This window comes from Scyliorhinus torazame, chromosome 27, assembly GCF_047496885.1.
Source record: "Scyliorhinus torazame isolate Kashiwa2021f chromosome 27, sScyTor2.1, whole genome shotgun sequence".
Taxonomy (NCBI): Eukaryota; Metazoa; Chordata; class Chondrichthyes; order Carcharhiniformes; family Scyliorhinidae; genus Scyliorhinus; species Scyliorhinus torazame.
The window spans coordinates 8,187,381-8,209,021 of record NC_092733.1 but is presented as its reverse complement, the minus strand read 5'-3'; the positions used below and the strand labels follow the sequence as shown (position 1 = coordinate 8,209,021).

Genomic DNA, 21,641 nt, shown 5'->3' with positions numbered 1-21,641 from the left:
GTCTGAGACACACTGTGTGGATAGAGAGAGAGACAGTTCCTGATCTGAGACACACTGTGTGGATAGAGAGAGAGACAGTTCCTGATCTGAGACACTCTGTAGAGAGAGAGACAGTTCCTGGTCTGAGACACTCTGTAGAGAGAGAGACAGTTCCTAGTCTGAGACACACTGTGTGGAGAGAGAGAGAGACAGTTCCTGGTCTGAGATACTCTGTGTGGATAGAGAGAGAGACAGTTCCTGCTCTGAGACACACTGTGTGGATAGAGAGACAGTTCCTGGTCTGAGATACTCTGTGTGGAGAGAGAGACAGTTCCTGGTCTGAGATACTCTGTGTGGAGAGTGAGAGACAGTTCCTGGTCTGAGATACTCTGTGTGGAGAGAGAGACAGTTCCTGGTCTGAGACACACTGTGTGGATAGAGAGAGAGACAGTTCCTGCTCTGAGATACTCTGTGTGGAGAGAGAGAGAGACAGTTCCTGGTCTGAGACACTCTGTGTAGAGAGAGAGAGACAGTTCCTGGTCAGGGATACTCTGTGTGGATAGAGAGACAGTTCCTGGTCTGAGACACACTGTGTGGATAGAGAGACAGTTCCTGCTCTGAGACACTCTGTGTGGATAGAGAGAGAGACAGTTCCTGCTCTGAGACACACTGTGTGGATAGAGAGACAGTTCCTGGTCTGAGATACTCTGTGTGGAGAGAGAGACAGTTCCTGGTCTGAGACACACTGTGTGGATAGAGAGAGAGACAGTTCCTGCTCTGAGATACTCTGTGTGGATAGAGAGAGAGACAGTTCCTGGTCTGAGATACTCTGTGTGGATAGAGAGAGAGACAGTTCCTGGTCTGAGACACACTGTGTGGAGAGAGAGACAGTTCCTGGTCTGAGACGCACTGTGTGGAGAGAGAGAGAGACAGTTCCTGGTCTGAGATACTCTGTGTGGAGAGAGAGAGAGACAGTTCCTGGTCTGAGACACACTGTGTGGAGAGAGAGACAGTTCCTGGTCTGAGATACTCTGTGTGGAGAGAGAGAGAGACAGTTCCTGGTCTGAGACACACTGTGTGGATAGAGAGTGAGACAGTTCCTGGTCTGAGATACTCTGTGTGGAGAGAGAGAGAGACAGTTCCTGGTCTGAGACACACTGTGTGGAGAGAGAGACAGTTCCTGGTCTGAGATACTCTGTGTGGATAGAGAGAGAGACAGTTCCTGGTCTGAGATACTCTGTGTGGAGAGAGAGACAGTTCCTGGTCTGAGACACACTGTGTGGATAGAGAGAGAGACAGTTCCTGGTCTGAGATACTCTGTGTGGAGAGAGAGACAGTTCCTGGTCTGAGACACACTGTGTGGAGAGAGAGACAGTTCCTGGTCTGAGATACTCTGTGTGGAGAGAGAGAGAGACAGTTCCTGGTCTGAGACACACTGTGTGGAGAGAGAGACAGTTCCTAGTCTGAGATACTCTGTGTGGAGAGAGAGAGAGACAGTTCCTGGTCTGAGACACACTCTGTGGATAGAGAGACAGTTCCTGGTCTGAGATACTCTGTAGAGAGAGAGACAGTTCCTAGTCTGAGACACACTGTGTGGATAGAGAGAGAGACAGTTCCTGGTCTGAGACACTCTGTAGAGAGAGAGACAGTTCCTAGTCTGAGACACACTGTGTGGATAGAGAGAGAGACAGTTCCTGGTCTGAGACACTCTGTAGAGAGAGAGACAGTTCCTAGTCTGAGACACACTGTAGAGAGAGAGACAGTTCCTGGTCTGAGACACACTGTGTGGATAGAGAGAGAGACAGTTCCTGGTCTGAGACACTCTGTAGAGAGAGAGACAGTTCCTGGTCTGAGATACTCTGTGTGGATAGAGAGAGAGACAGTTCCTGGTCTGAGATACTCTGTGTGGAGAGAGAGACAGTTCCTGGTCTGAGATACTCTGTGTGGATAGAGAGAGAGACAGTTCCTGGTCTGAGATACTCTGTGTGGATAGAGAGACAGTTCCTGGTCTGAGATACTCTGTGTGGATAGAGAGAGAGACAGTTCCTGGTCTGAGATACTCTGTGTGGAGAGAGAGACAGTTCCTGGTCTGAGATACTGTGTGGATAGAGAGACAGTTCCTGGTCTGAGACACACTGTGTGGATAGAGAGAGAGACAGTTCCTGATCTGAGACACACTGTGTGGATAGAGAGAGAGACAGTTCCTGATCTGAGACACTCTGTAGAGAGAGAGACAGTTCCTGCTCTGAGACACACTGTGTGGAGAGAGAGAGAGACAGTTCCTGGTCTGAGACACTCTGTAGAGAGAGAGACAGTTCCTGCTCTGAGACACACTGTGTGGAGAGAGAGAGAGACAGTTCCTGGTCTGAGACACTCTGTGTAGAGAGAGAGACAGTTCCTGGTCTGAGACACTCTGTGTGGATAGAGAGAGAGACAGTTCCTGCTCTGAGACACTCTGTGTAGAGAGAGAGATAGTTCCTGGTCTGAGATACTCTGTGTGGAGAGAGAGACAGTTCCTGGTCTGAGACACACTGTGTGGATAGAGAGAGAGACAGTTCCTGATCTGAGACACACTGTGTGGATAGAGAGAGAGACAGTTCCTGGTATGAGATACTCTGTGTGGATAGAGAGAGAGACAGTTCCTGATCTGAGACACACTGTGTGGATAGAGAGAGAGACAGTTCCTGATCTGAGACACACTGTGTGGAACGGAGAGAGACAGTTCCTGGTCTGAGACACACTGTGTGGAGAGAGAGACAGTTCCTGGTCTGAGATACTCTGTGTGGAGAGAGAGACAGTTCCTGGTCTGAGACACACTGTGTGGATAGAGAGAGAGACAGTTCCTGCTCTGAGACACACTGTGTGGATAGAGAGACAGTTCCTGGTCTGAGATACACAGTGTGGATAGAGAGAGAGACTGTTCCTGGTCTGAGACACACAGTGTGGATAGAGAGAGAGACAGTTCCTGGTCTGAGATACTCTGTGTGGAGAGAGAGACAGTTCCTGGTCTGAGACACACTGTGTGGATAGAGAGAGAGACAGTTCCTGCTCTGAGACACACTGTGTGGATAGAGAGACAGTTCCTGGCCTGAGATACTCTGTGTGGATAGAGAGAGAGACAGTTCCTGCTCTGAGACACACTGTGTGGAGAGAGAGACAGTTCCTGCTCTGAGACACACTGTGTGGAGAGAGAGACAGTTCCTGGTCTGAGACACTCTGTGTGGATAGAGAGAGAGACAGTTCCTGCTCTGAGACACACTGTGTGGATAGAGAGAGAGACAGTTCCTGGTCTGAGACACACTGTGTGGATAGAGAGAGAGACAGTTCCTGGTCTGAGATACTCTGTGTGGATAGAGAGACAGTTCCTGGTCTGAGACACTCTGTGTGGATAGAGAGAGAGACAGTTCCTGCTCTGAGACACACTGTGTGGATAGAGAGAGAGACAGTTCCTGGTCTGAGACACACTGTGTGGATAGAGAGAGAGACAGTTCCTGCTCTGAGATACTCTGTGTGGATAGAGAGAGAGACAGTTCCTGGTCTGAGATACTCTGTGTGGAGAGAGAGACAGTTCCTGGTCTGAGACACTGTGTGTGGATAGAGAGAGAGACAGTTCCTGCTCTGAGACACTGTGTGGAGAGAGAGACGGTTCCTGGTCTGAGACACACTGTGTGGATAGAGAGAGAGACAGTTCCTGCTCTGAGACACTGTGTGGAGAGAGAGACAGTTCCTGGTCTGAGACACACTGTGTGGATAGAGAGACAGTTCCTGGTCTGAGACACACTGTGTGGAGAGAGAGACAGTTCCTGGTCTGAGACACTGTGTGGAGAGAGAGACAGTTCCTGCTCTGAGACACACTGTGGAGAGAGAGACAGTTCCTGGTCTGAGATACTCTGTGTGGAGAGAGAGAGAGACAGTTCCTGCTCTGAGACACACTGTGTGGATAGAGAGAGAGACAGTTCCTGGTCTGAGATACTCTGTGTGGAGAGAGAGACAGTTCCTGGTCTGAGATACTCTGTGTGGAGAGAGAGAGAGACAGTTCCTGGTCTGAGATACTCCAAACTCTGTGTGGCACGTCTATTTCTCTTTGTCTTTGCGACAGTAACGGAGATATAATGGTTAGATTTACTGAGTTACTGACTAGTGTACACCAATGTGACTGGTAAATATTCCGTATGGTTTTAAAAAAATCATTTTCACAGCTGCTGAATTCGACATTGATTATCAATGCCGTTAAAAAGCAGCTTAATTTTAAGAGCCTCTTTGAAGGCGAGTAAAAAGGGTTCAATTAGCGGAAACCCGGATCTTGAATTAGCTCCATAGATCGCAGAACCTCGATGTTTGCACTGGATGTACCTTGCAGTAGAAATTCAATAATGGTTTGTATTTTTTTTAGGTGATTTTGAGAAGTTGCAGTAAAAAAATCAATATAATCAAGTGAAAATTCCTGGGGCGTCATTCTCCGCCGGCGGGAGTCTCTGTTTTGCCGGCGCCCGGGGGTTTCCCGACGGCGTGGGGCTGCCCCACAATGGGAAACCCCATTGACCGGCCGGTGTTACGGAGACTCCCGCCGGCCGGTCGGGGCAGAAATGTGGCGGGGCGGGATGGAGAACTCCGCTCAAGTTGTTAGTCACTTCCTGGTTTTCTCTTCGGGAAAGGTGTGGAATCTCTGAAAGGGAGGGAATCCATACCGTCCAGTTCCAAAGAGCCCAGATCAGACTCCAATCTCTTTGTTCAACGGTTTAATTCAGGCATAATACAGGAAAGCTGTCCCCGTACAGGATGGGGTCTGCGCCCTTCAACCAACTGGGCTCACTGGCGTACGGAAGAACGAGCCGCGACCTTATTGAGACATATCAGATTCTCGGGGGGGGGGGGATTTGACAGGGTCGATGCTGAGAGTTTGTTTCCTCTTGTGGGGGAGTCTAGGACCAGAGGGCACAATCTCAGAGTCAGGGGGTCGTCCATTTCAGGCAGAGATGAGGAGGAACTTCTTCTCTCAGAGGGGAGTGAATCTGTGGAATTCTTTACCGCAGGGAGCTGTGGAGGCCGGGTCGTTAAGTATGTTCAAGGCTGAGACAGATTTTTAATCAGTGAGGGAATCGAGGGTTATGGGGATAAGGAGGTAAAGTGGAGTTAACGATTATCACATCGGATCAGTCACAATCTCATTGAATGGCGGAGAAGACTCGATGGGCCGAATGGCCTACTAGTGGCCTATGTCTTAGGTTATTCTAATGCATCATTCTTGTATTGTTATACAGATAATAGTTCATTTGCATTTATCAATCACAAATTAACATGATTTGATATTTTAATACAATTACCCAATCAATGTTCATACATATATACAATGATTATACCATCATGTTTACACCATAGCTACGATCTTCAACGCTGTGTAACAGTGACAGTTACACTACACTGTACCTGTCCAGAGTTGCAATGGACAAATCCCACCCTGCTCACTTCCCACCTGGTCCTGGAGCTGCATCTGGTGCCCCTTCAATAACATTTTACTTACATGTTGTCACAAACCCTTACTTTCCCCTTTCCATCTCCCTGCCAGAACCTTGGGTCGATGATATGATGGGCTGGGACTTGACTCAGTGCCCAGTTGTTCTGCCTTTAGCTGCACTGGCTTCTACTCAGCCCGGTGTGACTGCAGACGGTTGAATGAGTTGATCCTGATGACCTGGATTTAAAAATGTGCTTTTTGAATTCAGGGAAGGCGATGGGGGTAGCCCAGCACCACGATGCCGTCTCCGGGACTGAGAAGCAGCACGTTGCAGATGATTACGCCAAGAAGCTGGCCAAAGGCTGGGATCGGTGTGAGGTATGAACACCCGTCTGCCTCTGAACCAGAGGAGCTATTTAAGAATGGAGGAAGAGGGAGAATTACAGACCTGTTGGTTTGACGTCAATAGTAGGGAAAATGTTAGAATCTATTATAAAGGATCTGACCGCTGATTTATTTGATTTATTGTCACATGTACCGAAGTACAGTAAAAAGTATTTTTCTGCGGCCAAGGGAACGTACATAGTAGATAAAAAGAATAATTGATAAAGTACATTGACAAATAGTACATCGACAAATAGTAATTGGTTACAGTGCGGTACAAGGGGCCAAACAAAGCAAATACATGAGCAAGAGCAACATTGGGCGTCGTGAATAGCGTTCTTACAGGGAACAGATCAACCCGAGGGGGGAGTCGTTGAGGAGTCTAGTAGCTGTGGGGAAGAAGCTGTTCCCATGTCTGGATGTGCGAGTCTTCAGACTTCTGTATCTTCTGCCTGATGGAAGGGTCTGGAAGAGGGGGCAAAGCCTGGGTGGGAGGGGTCTCTGATAATGCTGTCTGCCTTCCTGAGGCAGCGGTTGGTGTAGACAGAATCTATGTGAGGGTGGCAATCGTTGGGCTCTGTTCAGCACACTCTGCAGTTAGCTGGACATTAAGAATAGTAAAATTGGGCAGCGTCAGCATGGATTTATGAAAGGGAAATCATGTTTGACAAACTTGGAGTTTATCTGAGGATATTATTTTTAAAAATAAGTTTAGAGTACCCAATTCATTTTTTCCAATGAAGGGCAATTTAGCGTGGCCAATCCACCTCCCTGCACATCTTTTGCGTTGTGGGAGCGAAACCCACGCAAACACGGGGAGAATGTGCAAACTCCACACGGACAGTGACCCAGAGCATCTGAGGATATTATTGATAAATGAGAACCAGTGGATGTGATGCACTTGGATTTTCAGAAGGCTTTTGATAGGGTCCCACGCGGGAGGTTAATAAACCAAATTAGAGCACATAGGATTGGGGAAATAGATTGGTTTGGATTGAGAATTGGTTAACAGACAGAAAATTGAGGCTAGGCATAATCAGGGGTCATTCTCAGGATGACAGACTGCTACCCGTGGAGTACAGCACGGCTCAGTCCTGGGATCAAGGCTGCTCACGATCTATATCGATGATTTGGATGTTAGCACCAAACATATTTCCAAATTTGCTGATGACACCAAACTGGGTGGAAGGTAAGTTGTGAGGAGGTTTCAGACGGCCTTGGGGAGGCTAAGTGAATGGACAGGAACATGGCCCATGAAATATAACGTGAATAAGTGTGAAGTTATCCTCTTTGGTGGAAAAAAACAGAAACGGAGAATGTTTCTTTAATGGTGAGGGGTGGGGAAGTGTCGTCTAAAGGTACCAGGGTGTCCTTGTTCACGAGGCACTGGAAGCTAGCAATTAGAAAGGCAAATGGTAAGTCAGCCTTCATTGAAAGGGGATTTGAGTTTACCAGGGGTAAAAGATGTCTTGCTGCAATTGTACAGAGCCTCGGTAAGACCTCCCCTGGAGTACTGTGCACATTTGGGCTCCTTATCCAAGGAAGGATATTCTGGCCACAGAGGGAGTGCAACAGAAATTCACCAGAGTAATCCCTGGGATGGCGGGATTGTCTTCTGGGGAAAGATTGAGGATACTGGGCCTGTATTCGAAGAATGAGGGCTGACCTCATTGAAAAAACTCTGCCGTTCTACCAATGTCTCAGAAAGAATGGTGGTTAACAACCAGGGAGTGTGCAGTAGCTCATCGATCTCGGCTCTAGACATCAGTCAGGAGTTACTTCCTCACCAATGTGTGGAGTCTGCACGTTCTCCCCGTGTCTGCGTGGGTTTCCTCCCGGATGCTCCGGATTCCTCCCATAGTCCAAAGACGTGCAGGTTAGGTGGGATTGGCCATGTTAAAATGCCCCTTAGTGTCCCAAAGTTGGGTGGGGGTTACAGGGATAGGGTTGAGGATTGGGCCTGGGTAGGGGGCTGTTTCAGAGGGTCGGTGCAGACTCGATGGGCCGAATGGCCTCCTTCTGCACTGTAGGGATTCTATTCTATTCTATAAGGTCAGGAGCAGATGATTCTACAATGTTTACCTCCCTCTGATAATGAAAGAGCCTATTTCAGCCTACAGCAGGATCTAGTCAATGTCCACCCTGGAGCCGATAGGTAACATTAACATCATCTATACGGCAGGGAATGCTCACCTCTCAGTACGGACATTCTATACACCAAGCTGTGCTGAGATATTGGGAACAGCTGTGATGAAGAAGACAAAACTCTCTTGCATTTAAAGTGCTTCCCTTACAGTAGTAAGGAGTTGGGGAATCGCTGTTCACGTTTGTGCTGTCTTCGCTTTACATTGTAGGTCCTCGTCAGCAACGCTCTGGCAAGCCTGAGTGGCCTCAAACAGAATTTCATCTTCTGCAACAAACTCAACATCAGTGTTTGTCCTCGCATCGAAGACCTTGGCCAAGTAAGTTTGCAGCAGCCTTGCGGACCCCTCCCTCGCCTCCCGTCTACTCCCGCTTTCCCCCTGCCCACCACAGGGGGATCCCCACCAGTACCATGGGCCCGTGTTTGCTTTCTATCCCCTGGGCGCTGTCGCTGCTTTGGCAAGGAGTGAAAGTTTACTGTTAATCCAGTGTCTGTACCTCTAGTTTACAGTTACTCTCTACAATCCCTTGGCCAGAGCAGTGAATGTGTTTGTGAGAATCCCTGTCAATGGCACACGTTACACCGTGACTGATCCGAAAGGCAGCTCAGTGCTGAACCAGGTAACGGAAATGTTTAAACTACTGTTTAAGAACTACTTAGATATAACTGAAGAGTTTTTACTGTAATCTATCACATCTGCTGTTTTAGTATTATTATAGTTTAGCAGATTAACGCAGTGATTTACTCTGAAGCCAGTGGTTCAGAGTAACAATATATATATATTGTAGAGTGTAATTTTTTGTCACCTCTCTCCCAGATCGTTCCCGTGTCAGATTTTACGAAGGCTGTGCGGAAAGACCGTGGCAATGCAGTGAACGAGCTAGTGTTCCAGGCCAGGGTTGCAGCATTGGGTTTCAGCACCTACAGTGTGTCCAGGAAGTCCGACAGCGCTGTGTTTCGCAGACCCCTGCCCCGGAGGAAGGGAGCCCTTAAGATTGAAAATGAGGTGCGTAGTCGGTTGCAGCCCCTACCCCGTGATTCAGGGGTGAGAATCGACAACTGGAATCATAGACCCACACAGCACAGGAGAAGGCCTCTCGCCTCATTGTGGCCGTATTGTAAGAGCTGTCCAATTAGTATCAAATGCTGCCCTTTCCCCTTGCCAGGCGTTACCGGAGACGGGCAGTTACAGATGGGCAGCAAATGCTAGTCTTGCCAGAGTTGCCCACATCCCATGGAAGAATAAAAGTCAACCAGCCTGTGACTCTAATCTGCCCAAGAACATACAAGCCGGTGACTTCCCGATGACGTTTACCTTCTCGGTTCCTCCTGCCAGCTCGGTTGTCTGCTGTTTCGGGGGCGCTGCTTTACCATTTGGTTTTTAGTACTGCTGAACGGTTCAATCCGTCTCCAGCACTGGAGAGGTTTCCCAGTGTGACTCATCTGTCAATGGTGCTTTTCTAATTCCCTTTTGTGTTTTGCGTGTAGTATATCCGAGTATTATTTGACACCAACACCGGCCTCATCAGTAAGATTGACAACCTGCAAAAGAATCTTTCTCTACCTGTAACTCAGAGCTTCTATTGGTAAGTAACCATTGTACAGAGGACTCGGGCTCCTTCTCTCTCTGTCCCCTCTGTGTGCGCCCCACCCCCGCCGTGTACCCCCTCTCTGTGTGTGTCCCCCTCTCTGTGTGTGTCCCCCCACCTGTGTGTGTCCCCCCACCCCGTGTACCCCCTGTGTGTGTCCCTCTCTGTGTCTCCCCCCCCCCGTGTACCCCCTCTCTGTGTCCCGCACTCTGTGTTCCCCCCGTGTACCCCCTCTCTGTGCCCCCCCCCGTGTCCCCCCTCTCTGTGTTCCCCCCCCCCCGTGTACCCCCTCTCTGTGCCCCCCCCCCGTGTACCCCCTCTGTGTCCCCCCTCTCTGTGTTCCCCCCCCGTGTACCCCCTCTGTGTCCCCCCCTCTCTGTGTTCCCCCCCGTGTACCCCCTCTCTGTGCCCCGCCCCGTGTACCCCCTCTCTGTGCCCCCCCGTGTACCCCCTCTCTGTGTCCCCCCTCTCTGTGTTCCCCCCCCGTGTCCCCCCATCTGTGTCCCCCCATCTGTGCCCCCCCTCTCTCTGTGTGTCCCCCTCTCTCTGTGTGTCCCCCTCTCTCTGTGTGTCTCCCTCTCTCTGTGTGTCTCCCCCCCCGCCCCCCCCCTCTCTGTGTGTCCCTCTCTGTATCCTTCATTCTATTTCCCGCTCTCTCGTGCCTTCTCTCTCATGTGCTCGCTCGCGCGCCCTGTCCCGGTGCACATGCCCTGCCCCATGCGGCACGCTCGCTCTCTCGCTCGCGCGCTCTCTCGCTCGCGCACTCTCTCTCTCGCTCGCGCGCTCTCTCTCTGTGCCAGTAAACGGGAGCTTACTTTGCTGCAGACCCCTCAGCAGCTTTACAACCAAAGTTGCTCGAGACATGACACCAGCTGTTACAAACACTGTTGACTTGTTGCACACAGAGACCGTTTAGACCATTCAGTTCGAGCTCTCCGTTGTGGAATTTGCATTGTTGAGGTGGACCACTGGCGTTTAATTAAACAGCATTTTCTGGCTGCCGTGATTCAGTGCAGTCAGACCTAGCCACTCTGGGCAGCTTCATATTCCTGCCTCGGCTGGTGTGATGCAACTCGCAGCTTCTTGACCGACAGAGAGTATCATCCATACTGGGTTCCCCTCTCTCATACTCTGCTGAAAGTGCTGGTGTGAGCTGAGGACAGAATCGGCCAGACTGTGAGGTGTTCCTCGGTAGCCACTCACTGTCTAAACACTTGGCAGGTTCCAGTGAATCGCAGCAAAGGTCATCCGTCAGAAGAGAACCGCTCAGTTATTGTTTAAGAAGAATTCTGGTGGTGGACTTCCGGTGATGGCGGGCGGGAGGCGGCCGCACAATGGAGGGCTCCCGTTCGGGAACGGCATTTTTGGGGCTTTAAGCCCGGTCCCAGGGTCCACGGAGGCAGCAGAAGCAGGGAGAAGGCACGGAGGAGGCACAGTGAAGACACAGGAGGGGGAAAAAAGAAAAAGAAAAATGTCGAGGGTGAGCAAAAAAAACGGCCGGAAAAAAAACAGCTGAAGGTCCGTCGGGGAGTGGAAAGGTCACCGCGGGGTCACCAAGGAAAATGGAGGCTGGAGCACCAGGGAAGGCCGCACTGCTTGCGGCTGAAGAAATAACTAAGGTGATGGCGGCGGAATTTGAAAAGCAGTTGGCGCAGATTGCGAAATGCATGGAGACGGTGAGGAAGGAGATGAGGGAGGTTTTGAGTGCGCTGGGGGAGGAGGCGGTTTCCCCGGTGAGGACGGAGGTGGCGAGCGCAGTGGCGGAGGTGCGAGAGCAAGGGGAGGCGCTGAAGGAAGTGGAGGAGATGTTATTGCAGCACGGTGATCAACTTGCCTCGATGGGGAAGGAGATGCGGAAGGTGATGGACATTAACAAGGATCTGCAAGGAAAAATGGAAGACCTGGAAAACAGATCGAGGCGACAGAATTTGAGGATTGTGGGGCTGCCCGAAGGAGTTGAAGGACCGAAGCCGACTGAGTATTTTGCCGCGATGCTGGCAAAACTATTGGGGGAGGGGGAGGATCCCTCCCGATATGAACTGGATCGGGCTCATCGGTCGTGGAGGCCTGTACCAAAGGCGAGTGAGCCGCCAAGGGCAGTGACTCTGTGCTTCCGTAGGTACAGGGTGAAGGAGAAGGTCCTGAGCTGGGCCAAGCAGAAGCGGGTGGTGCAGTGGGTTGGAGCTGGTATACGTGTATACCAGGACTTTACGGTGGAGCTGGCAAGGAGGCGGGCTGCCTTCAACCGGGTGAAGAGGGCACTGTACATTAGCAAGGTGCGGTGCGGCATTGTATATCCAGCGAAGCTGAGGGTGACTTACAAGCTCAGGGACTTTTATTTTGGAACGGCGGAAGCAGCGGAGGAGTTTGCGAAAGCAGAAGGACTGTGGCAGAACTGACAAATTGAGGAATGGCCATGTGCCGATGTAACCTCATGACTGTATTTTCTTCTTTTTTGTATCACTGCGCACAGGTGTAGAGGCTAAAGGAGCCAATGTTGTATATATTTGGACAAGGGAAGAGATGGGACTTTCACTCGAAATGAGAGTTCTTTGGGGTGTAGGTGGATATGCGGGGTTTGTGTGCTGAAAGGGGATTTCTGGGTTTTCCTGGGGCCGGGCAAGTGGGAAAGGGACCCGGGCGGGGGCCTCCACGCTGGCCAGTTTAAGCCGGCCAGTGAACGGGAGTGAGGTGGGGGGAGGGGCTGCGGCCATCGGAGCCTGGCAGAACCGGGTCCGAGTGGTCTAGCCGGGGTGGAAAGTTGGGGGGAAGGGACCGAGGTTGGGAGGAGGAGTTTTACAAGAGGCAGTGGACGGGAGGAGCTGGAGACCTGGGGTGGGGGGGGAGCGGGGTAGATTAAGGGTGACTACGGGTAATCCCAGATTCCTTTTTGTCATTTGTTTATGTAAACATGTGGGTTGAGGTTCGGGTGTTGGTGGGAGGATGGGATCGTTATTATTATGGGGACTGATATATCTTGCTGATTATTGTTTATTGTTGATGGATGTAAATGTGGGAGAAAATGTGAAAAAGGAGAATAAAATTTAAAAAAAAAAAAAGAATTCTGGTTATTTGGCTTTAACTGCTGTTAATGTTTTTGACAGGTACAGTGCGAGTACAGGAAACCGCGAGAGTGGCCAACCATCTGGAGCTTATATTTTTAGGCCAAAGGGCGAGATCCCTTTCCCAATGACCAAAAAGGTGGAGACATATACAGTCCAGGTAAGAAGTGGGAGACAATTCATTCGCTTTTCTAAAATAGTTGAGTCCTGTCCAAAAGACCGCATCTCCGACAGTGCAGCCCTCCCTCAGTACTGACCCTCTGACAGTGCGGCACTCCCTCAGTACCGACCCTCCGACAGTGCGGCACTACCTCAGTACCGACCCTCTGACAGTGCAGCACTCCCTCAGTACCGACCCTCTGACAGTGCGGCACTCCCTCAGTACTGACCCTCTGACAGTGCAGCACTCCCTCAGTACCGACCCTCCGACAGTGCGGCACTACCTCAGTACTGACATTCTGACAGTGCAGCACTCCCTCAGTACTGACCCTCTGACCGTGCAGCACTCCCTCAGTACTGACCCTCTGACAGTGCAGCACTCCCTCAGTACTGACCCTCTGACAGTGCAGCACTCCCTCAGTACTGACCCTCTGACAGCGCAGCACACCCTCAGTACTGACCCTCTGACAGTGCAGCACTCCCTCAGTACTGACCCTCTGACAGTGCAGCACTCCCTCAGTACTGACCATCCAATTGCACCTTCTGAAGGTTGGACTGGCTCATTGCTGCCTAATTTCCACTCTCCACATTCACCTTCTTAACTGATGTTTGGTGACAAACTGTGGTTTGTGCAGCCAGTGATGCGATGACTTTGTGTTAAAATCTTGCCTGCCTGTCTGATATGGTAAATGGGAAATTCGGAGATCAATCAGAGGGACAAATACCAGACAAAGTGTTCCTTTCTCTCCATTCTGCAGACGGATTTATTTCAGGAAGTTTATCAAAACTTTTCATCGTGGTGCTCACAGACCGTCCGACTCTACAAAAAACAAAAGTTTGTTGAACTAGAGTGGACTGTCGGGCCGATTCCAATCCGGTAAGGATCCAGGATTTGGGATGGAGGGATGCGGATTCACTGCTATTCCAGTGAGAGGGAGTAACCTGGGAGTATAGGGTCAGGGACTTGCACTCGGGGCATTCCTGCCTGGCATGTCCCAGTGACGTTCCAGTCTGTGTCCAAATCCGGGTTTAGAACAACAACTGGGCAGCAGGGTGGCACAGTGGTTAGCACTGCTGTCTCACAGCTCCAGGGACCCGGGTTTGATTCCGGCATGGGGTGACTGTCTATGCAGCTTGCACTTAATCCCCGTGTGTGCGTGGGTTTATCCGGGTGCTCTGGGTTCCTCCCACAGTCCAAAGATGTGCAGGTTAGGGGGATTGACTGTGATAAATTGTCACTTAGTGTCCAAAAGGTTAGGGGTTACTGGGTTAGGGGGGTAGGGTGGAGGTGTGGGCTTAAGTAAGGCGCTCTTTCCAAGGGCCGGCGCAGACTTAAGGGGCCGAATGGCCTCCTGCTGCACTGTAAATTCTATGAACCTTGAAACACGAGGACGGGTGTAAAGTGCAGCAGGGTTACGTCAGACAGTGGTCGTTCGCCTTTACCCTGCGGTCTCCAGGCGGATTCAATGCAGGTTTAACTCCATGTTTCCCATCTTTCTCACCAACTTCAGTGACAACATTGGCAAGGAGGTTATCAGCCGCTTTGACACGCCATTAAAAACAGATGGAATTTTCTACACTGATTCCAATGGGAGAGAGATCCTCGCACGGAGGTAAGAACAGACTGGAAATCCTGGATGTAAACATTCGCCTGTAACGCTATCAGCACAAACTGTGTCCACTAGATGACGCTGTGTACGAAACCATTTACCCTGAGACATTATCGTGTTCTATAGACAAATCAGCAGCTTCCGGGCAAAACCCATTCACTAAAATCACATTTAAATCACGTTGTTCGTAACCTCAGGACGTCCCAAAGCGCTTTACAGCAAATCAAGTACATTTATGAAGTTTTGTGGTATCTAATTGTAGGTTCTCTTTGGGAAAGTTTATTTTCTAATCGTCATGCACTGTACTGCATTCCATTCAAGGAGGAATTATCGACCTACGTGGAACCTCAGCCAAACGGAGCCGGTCGCTGGGAACTACTACCCTGTGAACAGCCGTATTTATATCAAGGTAAAACCTTGTTTTATTTCGACATTAAATCCGTACCCTCCCACGGAATAATCCGCCGCCACATCTCCCCGCACCTCAGTCCCAGAGCGTTTTCCGGCAGTACGTCGGTGTGTGAGGTTATTCATGAAGGCCCTGCCTTCTCAATCTGAGGTGTGGTGACCCTCGGGTCAAACCCACCACCAGTTAGCTCTTTCCCCCCCCCCTTCAATGGGGAAAGCAGCCTATGGTCACCTGGGACTATGGCGACTTTACCTTACCCGACCTCGAGATGTCACCATTGATTGACTGTTCCACCACTGGATGCATCATATCCAACTCTTAATTCTGCCGTCACTCAGACCGTGCGCACAACTGCAGCTGGCAGATTCACTGGACAAGTGACCAAAAGGGGAGGCATTGCAAGGGCCAGCACTCTGTCCAGCTAGCTCAGCAGCTGGCCTGTGCTGGATTTGGGAGCTAAAACGTTACTGGTGTAGATGGCTGAGGGCGACTCTGCATGGTTCGCCAGCAAAGCTACTAGGACGTCTGGATTAATGGTACCGTTCTTGATTTCAGGACGGCAAGATTCAGCTGACTGTACTGACCGACCGTTCACAGGGAGGAAGCAGTATCAAGGATGGTTCACTCGAGCTCATGGTAAATCTCTTCTCTGTTTGGGGAAATGGAGGGGGAGATTGGCAATAATAAAAAACCTGACAGTTAAAGGTGGGATTGAGAGCAATGGTTCTGGTTGTAAATGCCTCAATCTCTGCGGAATTGGGTAACATTATTGATCATTTGTAGGAAGGGAGTGGTGACGCAGTGGGCAATGTCCCTCTCTGAGACAGAAACTCTGGGTTCGAGACCTTCTCCAGGACTCAATGGCCAAGGAGTGAGTGTTCAAACCTGAAAATCCTTCCAACACCAACAGCAGGCGCTAAGAGCGGGAGAGATTCCTGGTCCACCACGTGATGGGAAAGAAAGTTGGAGCCTCCATTATCCATAGCTTCCAGATTACAAAATGCATGGAAACATGCCTGTGGCCACAGCTACTCCCACTCCTGGGGATGCGGGGAGAGGTGTTGGTTGGTTGGCTCAGTTGTTTGGACAGCCAGTGTGGATCAGATTGGTGCGAGCAACACAGGGATCCATCCCCGTTCCAGCAGGGGTAGATTCGGGTTCTGGCTCCCTGCTCCACCCCATGGTAGAGATTTCAGACCCGCCTTCAGGCAGAGAACCGAAGAAGATTGATACCCTGTTAGTCTGTCCCCATGAAAGACGAGTGGGGTTCGAGTGAGCAGCCTCTGATTGACCGTCACAGTCCCGTCACTGAAATCCTGCATTAATCATAACAGGTTCACCGAAGACTTCTGTACGATGACAACAGAGGTGTCGGGGAGGCCTTGTCGGAGCCCGGTTACGATGGCAAAGGGTTGATAGTGCGAGGGAAGCACCTCGTCTTCCTTGAAACAGTCGATGACTCTGCTGAGCTCCACAGACTGCAGGCACAAGCAGAGTACATGGCTCCGTGGACCATTATGGCCGAGGGCGCAGGAACACCCTACAGTTCGCATCTGAACCACGTTTCTGAGGTAATTCAGTTTGAGGGCAATGTCCTTCCCACACCGCACATTGGCAACACCATGGGAGAGATACTGATCGATCACTAGTTTCTCAGCCACATATATTTTGATTAATCCTCTGGCGTGTCACATTTATCATTCTACATTCTGTAACCCGTGTCTGCGTGGGTTTCCTCCCACAATCCAAAGATGTGCAGGTTAGGTGAATTGGCCAATGATAAATTGCCCTTAATGTCCAAATTGCCCTTGGTGTTGAGTTTGGGTAGGGTGCTCTTTCCAAAAGCCGGTGCAGACTCAAAGGGCCGAATGGCCTCCTTCTGCACTGTAAATTCAATGATAATCTATGATTAATCTAGGACAAAGGTTCGGCACAACATCGTGGGCCGAAGGGCCTGTTCTGTGCTGTATTTTCTATGTTCTATGTTCTATGTTCAATCGGGAAAATAAGCAGGAATCTCTTAAAAAGAGAAGGCTGAAGGGCTGATCTGATGGAGAGGATTTAAGATTATTGAACAGACTTTAGTGGGTTAATGTTGAGAAAATGTTTCCACTCATGAGGAGCCAAAAATATAAGGTAGTTACTGATAAATCCAACAAGGAATTCCGGGGAAACCTCTTCACCCAGAGAGTGTTGGAGAAAATGTGGAATTCGGTATCACAAATTGTTTAAAAAATATTTAAGGGGGAGCGAGGTAATTGCGAGGGAGGAAGGAATATGGGACATTGATCAGGGGAGATGAAATCGTGTGGATTGGGCTTGTGTGTTATACATTTCTAGATGATCCAGTTGAATTATTTTCTCCATTAGTCACTTGGCCTTTGCTTGTTTCCTGAATGTTTCCAGTTCTCGGCCTTGAAGGAGGAGCTACCTCACAACCTCCACCTCCTAACACTGGCTCAGTGGGATTCCCATTCCTTCCTGATACGGCTGGAACACCAGTTTGAATTGGGGGAGAGCAGCGTCTACTCGAAGCCCGTCACCGTGGATCTGACTGTAGGTTCATTTCTCTCGTCTGAGTGGCGGCTTCGAGGCAAAATCGAGGACGGAGAGCCGTTTCTCTGTCGAAGAGCCTGGGGGCTCTTATTGTACTGAAACCAGGAGGCTCTAAACTTCTGTTGGCTGGGAATGAAAATGAGAGCCTATCGGGGTAACACAGCGAGCTGTCCACTACGCCTGTCCTGTACCTGACCTTAACCTGGCTGTGAGAGCCAGGAGGGGGGTGAGGACATGAGTCACGTGTGTATTGGGGGAAACCGGGCACCAAACTGTGTTGGGGACGGAAGGGAAGGTACGCACTATGTGGCAGCTATGTGGAGTGTGGCCTATCTCGGACAGGCCTGATCTTTAATGTAACCTCCACCCTGTATGGTCCTGTGCCTGCCACACAGCCGCAGGGGCTCAGATTTGATCCCTACTCTGGAGTTCACTCTCCGCTAACTAGCGTAATGGGCAGTTAGCAGCAAGGGTCCATGTAACAACAAGTTTGGACAAAGGCCCAGATACCAGATGAGGGTAGTGCGGTTGATGTAGTCTACATGGACTTCAGTAAAGCTCTTGACAAGATTCGCCACGGGAGACTGATAAAGAAGGGTCCCAAAAATAAAATACTGGAAAATCTTAGCATCTGTAGGGAGAGGAAAGAGCTAACGTTTCGAGGTGGGCAGCACGGTAGCATTGTGGATCGCACAATTGCGTCACAGCACCAGGGTCCCAGGTTCGATTCCGGCTTGGGTCACTGTCTGTGCGGAGTCTGCACGTTCTCCTCGTGTCTGTGTGGGTTTCCTCCCACAGTCCAAAGACGTGCAGGTTCGGTGGACTGGCCACGATAAATTGCCCTTAGTGTCCAAAATTGCCCTTAGTGTTGGGTGGGGTTACTGGGTTATGGGGATCGGGTGGAGGTGTTGACCTTGGGTAGGTGCTCTTTCCAAGAGCCGGTGCAGACTCGATGGGCCGAATGGCCTCCTTCTGCACTGTAAATTCTATGATAACCTCTGAGTCCAGATGACCCTTTGTCAAAGCTAAAGACAGAGAAAATGGGAAATATTTATACTGTGGAGTGAGAATGAAAGATAGCCACAGAAACCCAGGGAAACCGGGTGCTAATGGCCACAGAAACCAAGGGGAAAAAGCGCTAATGGCAGTCCCCAGAGAGGACGAAAGATTTGAAAGGCCAAACTGCAGAGAAACTAACATCAGAGGGTAAACTTTTACAGATGGAAATGTGGGGGGAGGGGAAGGGGAGAAAGAGTAAGGAAAGGTGGATAAGTTGGGGGGGATGGGAGGTTGGGTTGGGGGGGGGGTGGTGAATATAGATAAAAACGAGAGAGAAAGAAATGAAATGGGATGAGAACAAATGGGTGGAGGTGGGGTAGAGCTGATCATCTGAAGTTGTTGAATTGGATGTTGAGACCGGAAGGCTGTAGCGTGCCTCACCGGAAGATCAGATGTTATTCCTCCAGATAAAGAAGGATTATGGGACCATGGGATCCAGGGAAATTTGGCTTAGTGGCTGGAACCCAAAGGCGAGGGTCGAAGGTTGATTTTGTAACTGGAAGCCTGTGTCCGGTGGTGTTCCGCAGGGGTCGGTGCTGGGTCCCTGGCTGTTTGTAGTGTACATGAATGATCTGGATGTGAATGTGGGGGGGGGGGGATGATCAGTATGATAGCGAGGAGGAAAACCTTAGATTGCAGGATGCTGAAGAGGGTGACCAGGGCCTACAGGGAACGCAGGGAGAGACAAAGATCTTGTTCTGTGCAAGAATAGCTTTTTACGTGGGTAGGATGGGTATAGAGGGATGCGGCACACAGAAGTGCCGAGGGCTTTGCCCAAGAGTGGTACCATGACCAGTACAGGCTTGGCGGGCCGACGTTCCTGTGCTCTATTGTTCCTTTACCTCTGATGTATCCATTTCTCCTTCCCAGAATCTATTTTCTGCCTTTGAGATCACGTCCGTCGAGGAAATGTCTCTGGGTTTCAACCAGCGGAAGGACGACGTGTCCAGACTGACCTGGAAAACTGTGCAAGGTTGGTCCTGCATCCTCTCCTTAAATCCTGCCCCTCCCGCTGCTTAACCCAGCCCCAAGGGAATAGCAGCTTCACTGATCGGTGCTGCCCTGAAAACAGCCCCCGCCACACATGCAGAACGCTTCACAGTGCTGGTGCCAATCTCTTCCCCACCCCCAAACTGTGCTACTTCATTCCACTGCCAGTCACACGCAGCAAACCTTCCACACCTGGTCCTAGGCAACAGGTATCAACGGGGCATCAGCACAAGCCCTCCCCCCATTGGTGCCCACCAACTTATTTATACCCAGACAAATGATCAACAATTGGAGTCCGAAAGGAAACCCACTCTTTTTGGGGTCACAGACCCTCCAAAAGCGTCCTGGAATTAAAGATTAATTTCCTGGGCGTTGCTGCAAGGAGTGTCCAGGAGATAAATCATACAGGAATTAAGAAAGTGTTTATAACTAACACAAATGATTTTGAAGGTTGAATGGGGCGAGAGGTTATTTGACCACACGGAGGTAGTGAGACCAACGTGTAGCTCGTTAGCCTTTGCTGACGGAGCACGCCCCTTGCCTTTGGTCAGGACGGATGCCATGGGGAAACGTCACCGTGGTGTTTGGAGTGTTTGTGAGGTTGGGATGAGGAGAGGGACCTTTATTCCGCATCAAATCGCACAGTAGCTACTCCTGTGCCTGGCCGAGGATGACAGGTTTCCAGCCTGAGCATCCCCAAGCCACTGGACGCAAGGCCAGAACACTGCATGTGACATTTTTCTTTAGAAAAGACTTAAAAGGTGCCAGATTATGAAGGGGTTGGATGTTTGGGATAAATAGTTACTAATAAATCTAATAGCGAAAGGAGAAAATCGAATAGCAAAAGGAGGTGGTTCAGGGAAATAGCGTAGATACTTTCAAAAGGAAACTAGACGAGTGCATGAGAGAAAAGTGGATAGAAAGGTTTCCTGAAAAGGGAAGATGAGACAGATGGGATGTGAGGAGATACTTCCTGTAAAACCTGATGGAAATTAAGAACATTGCAGATATCACTCCAATATAGAAACATAATAATCTTTATTGTCACAAGTAGGCATACATCAACACTGCAATGAAGTTAAAATCCCCTAGTCGCCATATTCCGCCGCCTGTTCGGGTACAGATAGAGCATAGAACATTACAGCGCAGTACAGGCCCTTCGGCCCTCGATGTTGCGCCGACCTGTGAAACCACTCGAAAGCCCATCTACACTATTCCCTTATCGTCCATATGTCTATCCAATGACCATTTGAATGTCCTTAGTGTTGGCAAGTCCACTACTGTTGCAGGCAGGGCATTCCACGCCCTTACTACTCTCTGAGTAAAGAACCTATCTCTGACATCTGTCCTATATCTATCGCCCCTCAATTTAAAGCTATGTCCCCTCGTGCTAGACATCAACATTCGAGGAAACAGGCTCTCACTGTCCACCCTATCCAATCCTCTGATCATCTTGTATGCCTGAATTAAGTCACCTCTTAACCGTCTTCTCTCTAACGAAAACAGCCTCAAGTCCCTCAGCCTTTCCTCATAAGATCTTCCCTCCATACCAGGCGACATTCTGGTAAATCTCCTCTGCACCCTTTCCAATGCTCCCACATCCTTCCTATAATACGGCGACCAGAATTGCACGCAATACTCCAAATGCGGCCGCACCAGAGTTTTGTACAGCTGCAACATGACCTCATGGCTCCGAAACTCAATCCCTCTACCAATAAAAGCTAACACACTGTACGCCTTCTTAACAACCCTCTCAACCTGGGTGGCAACTTTCAGGGATCTATGTACATGGACACCGAGATCTCTCTGCTCATCCACACTGCCAAGAATCTTACCATTAGCCCAGTACTCTGTCTTCCTGTTACTCCTTCCAAAATGAATCACCTCACACTTTAAGAATTCAGAATGTCCAATTCACTTAACAAGTACGTCTTTCGGAACTTGTGGGAGGAAACCCACGCAGACACGGGGAGAACGTGCAAACTCCACACAGACAGTGACCCAAGCCGGGAATCGAACCTGGGACCCTGGAGCTGTGAAGCAACAGTGCTACCCACTGTGCTACCGTGCTGCACAAAACATATATAGAAAATAGAAGCAGGAGGAGGCCATTCGGCCCTTCGAACCTGCTCCGACATTCATTATGATCATGATTGATCATCAAGTTCAATACCCTGATCCTGCCTTCCCCTCCCATAACCCTTGATCAATTTAGCCCCAAGAGCTATATCTAATTCCTTCTCGAA

General features: G+C 50.0%; 1 protein-coding gene across 1 annotated transcript in view; it reads left to right on the top strand.

The window, feature by feature from the left end:
- man2b1 (mannosidase, alpha, class 2B, member 1) overlaps nucleotides 1–21,641 on the top strand; it is a 91,424-nt gene that overhangs the window by 68,415 nt on the left and 1,368 nt on the right. The window contains exons 11-23 of the mRNA XM_072490882.1: nucleotides 5,703–5,812; nucleotides 8,173–8,280; nucleotides 8,465–8,581; nucleotides 8,779–8,967; nucleotides 9,450–9,547; nucleotides 12,655–12,772; nucleotides 13,530–13,648; nucleotides 14,283–14,384; nucleotides 14,703–14,790; nucleotides 15,346–15,426; nucleotides 16,125–16,361; nucleotides 17,197–17,346; nucleotides 19,276–19,378. Of these exons, the coding sequence (XP_072346983.1) occupies nucleotides 5,703–5,812; nucleotides 8,173–8,280; nucleotides 8,465–8,581; nucleotides 8,779–8,967; nucleotides 9,450–9,547; nucleotides 12,655–12,772; nucleotides 13,530–13,648; nucleotides 14,283–14,384; nucleotides 14,703–14,790; nucleotides 15,346–15,426; nucleotides 16,125–16,361; nucleotides 17,197–17,346; nucleotides 19,276–19,378 (1,620 nt within the window). The remainder of the gene's footprint in view (nucleotides 1–5,702; nucleotides 5,813–8,172; nucleotides 8,281–8,464; nucleotides 8,582–8,778; nucleotides 8,968–9,449; nucleotides 9,548–12,654; nucleotides 12,773–13,529; nucleotides 13,649–14,282; nucleotides 14,385–14,702; nucleotides 14,791–15,345; nucleotides 15,427–16,124; nucleotides 16,362–17,196; nucleotides 17,347–19,275; nucleotides 19,379–21,641) is intronic.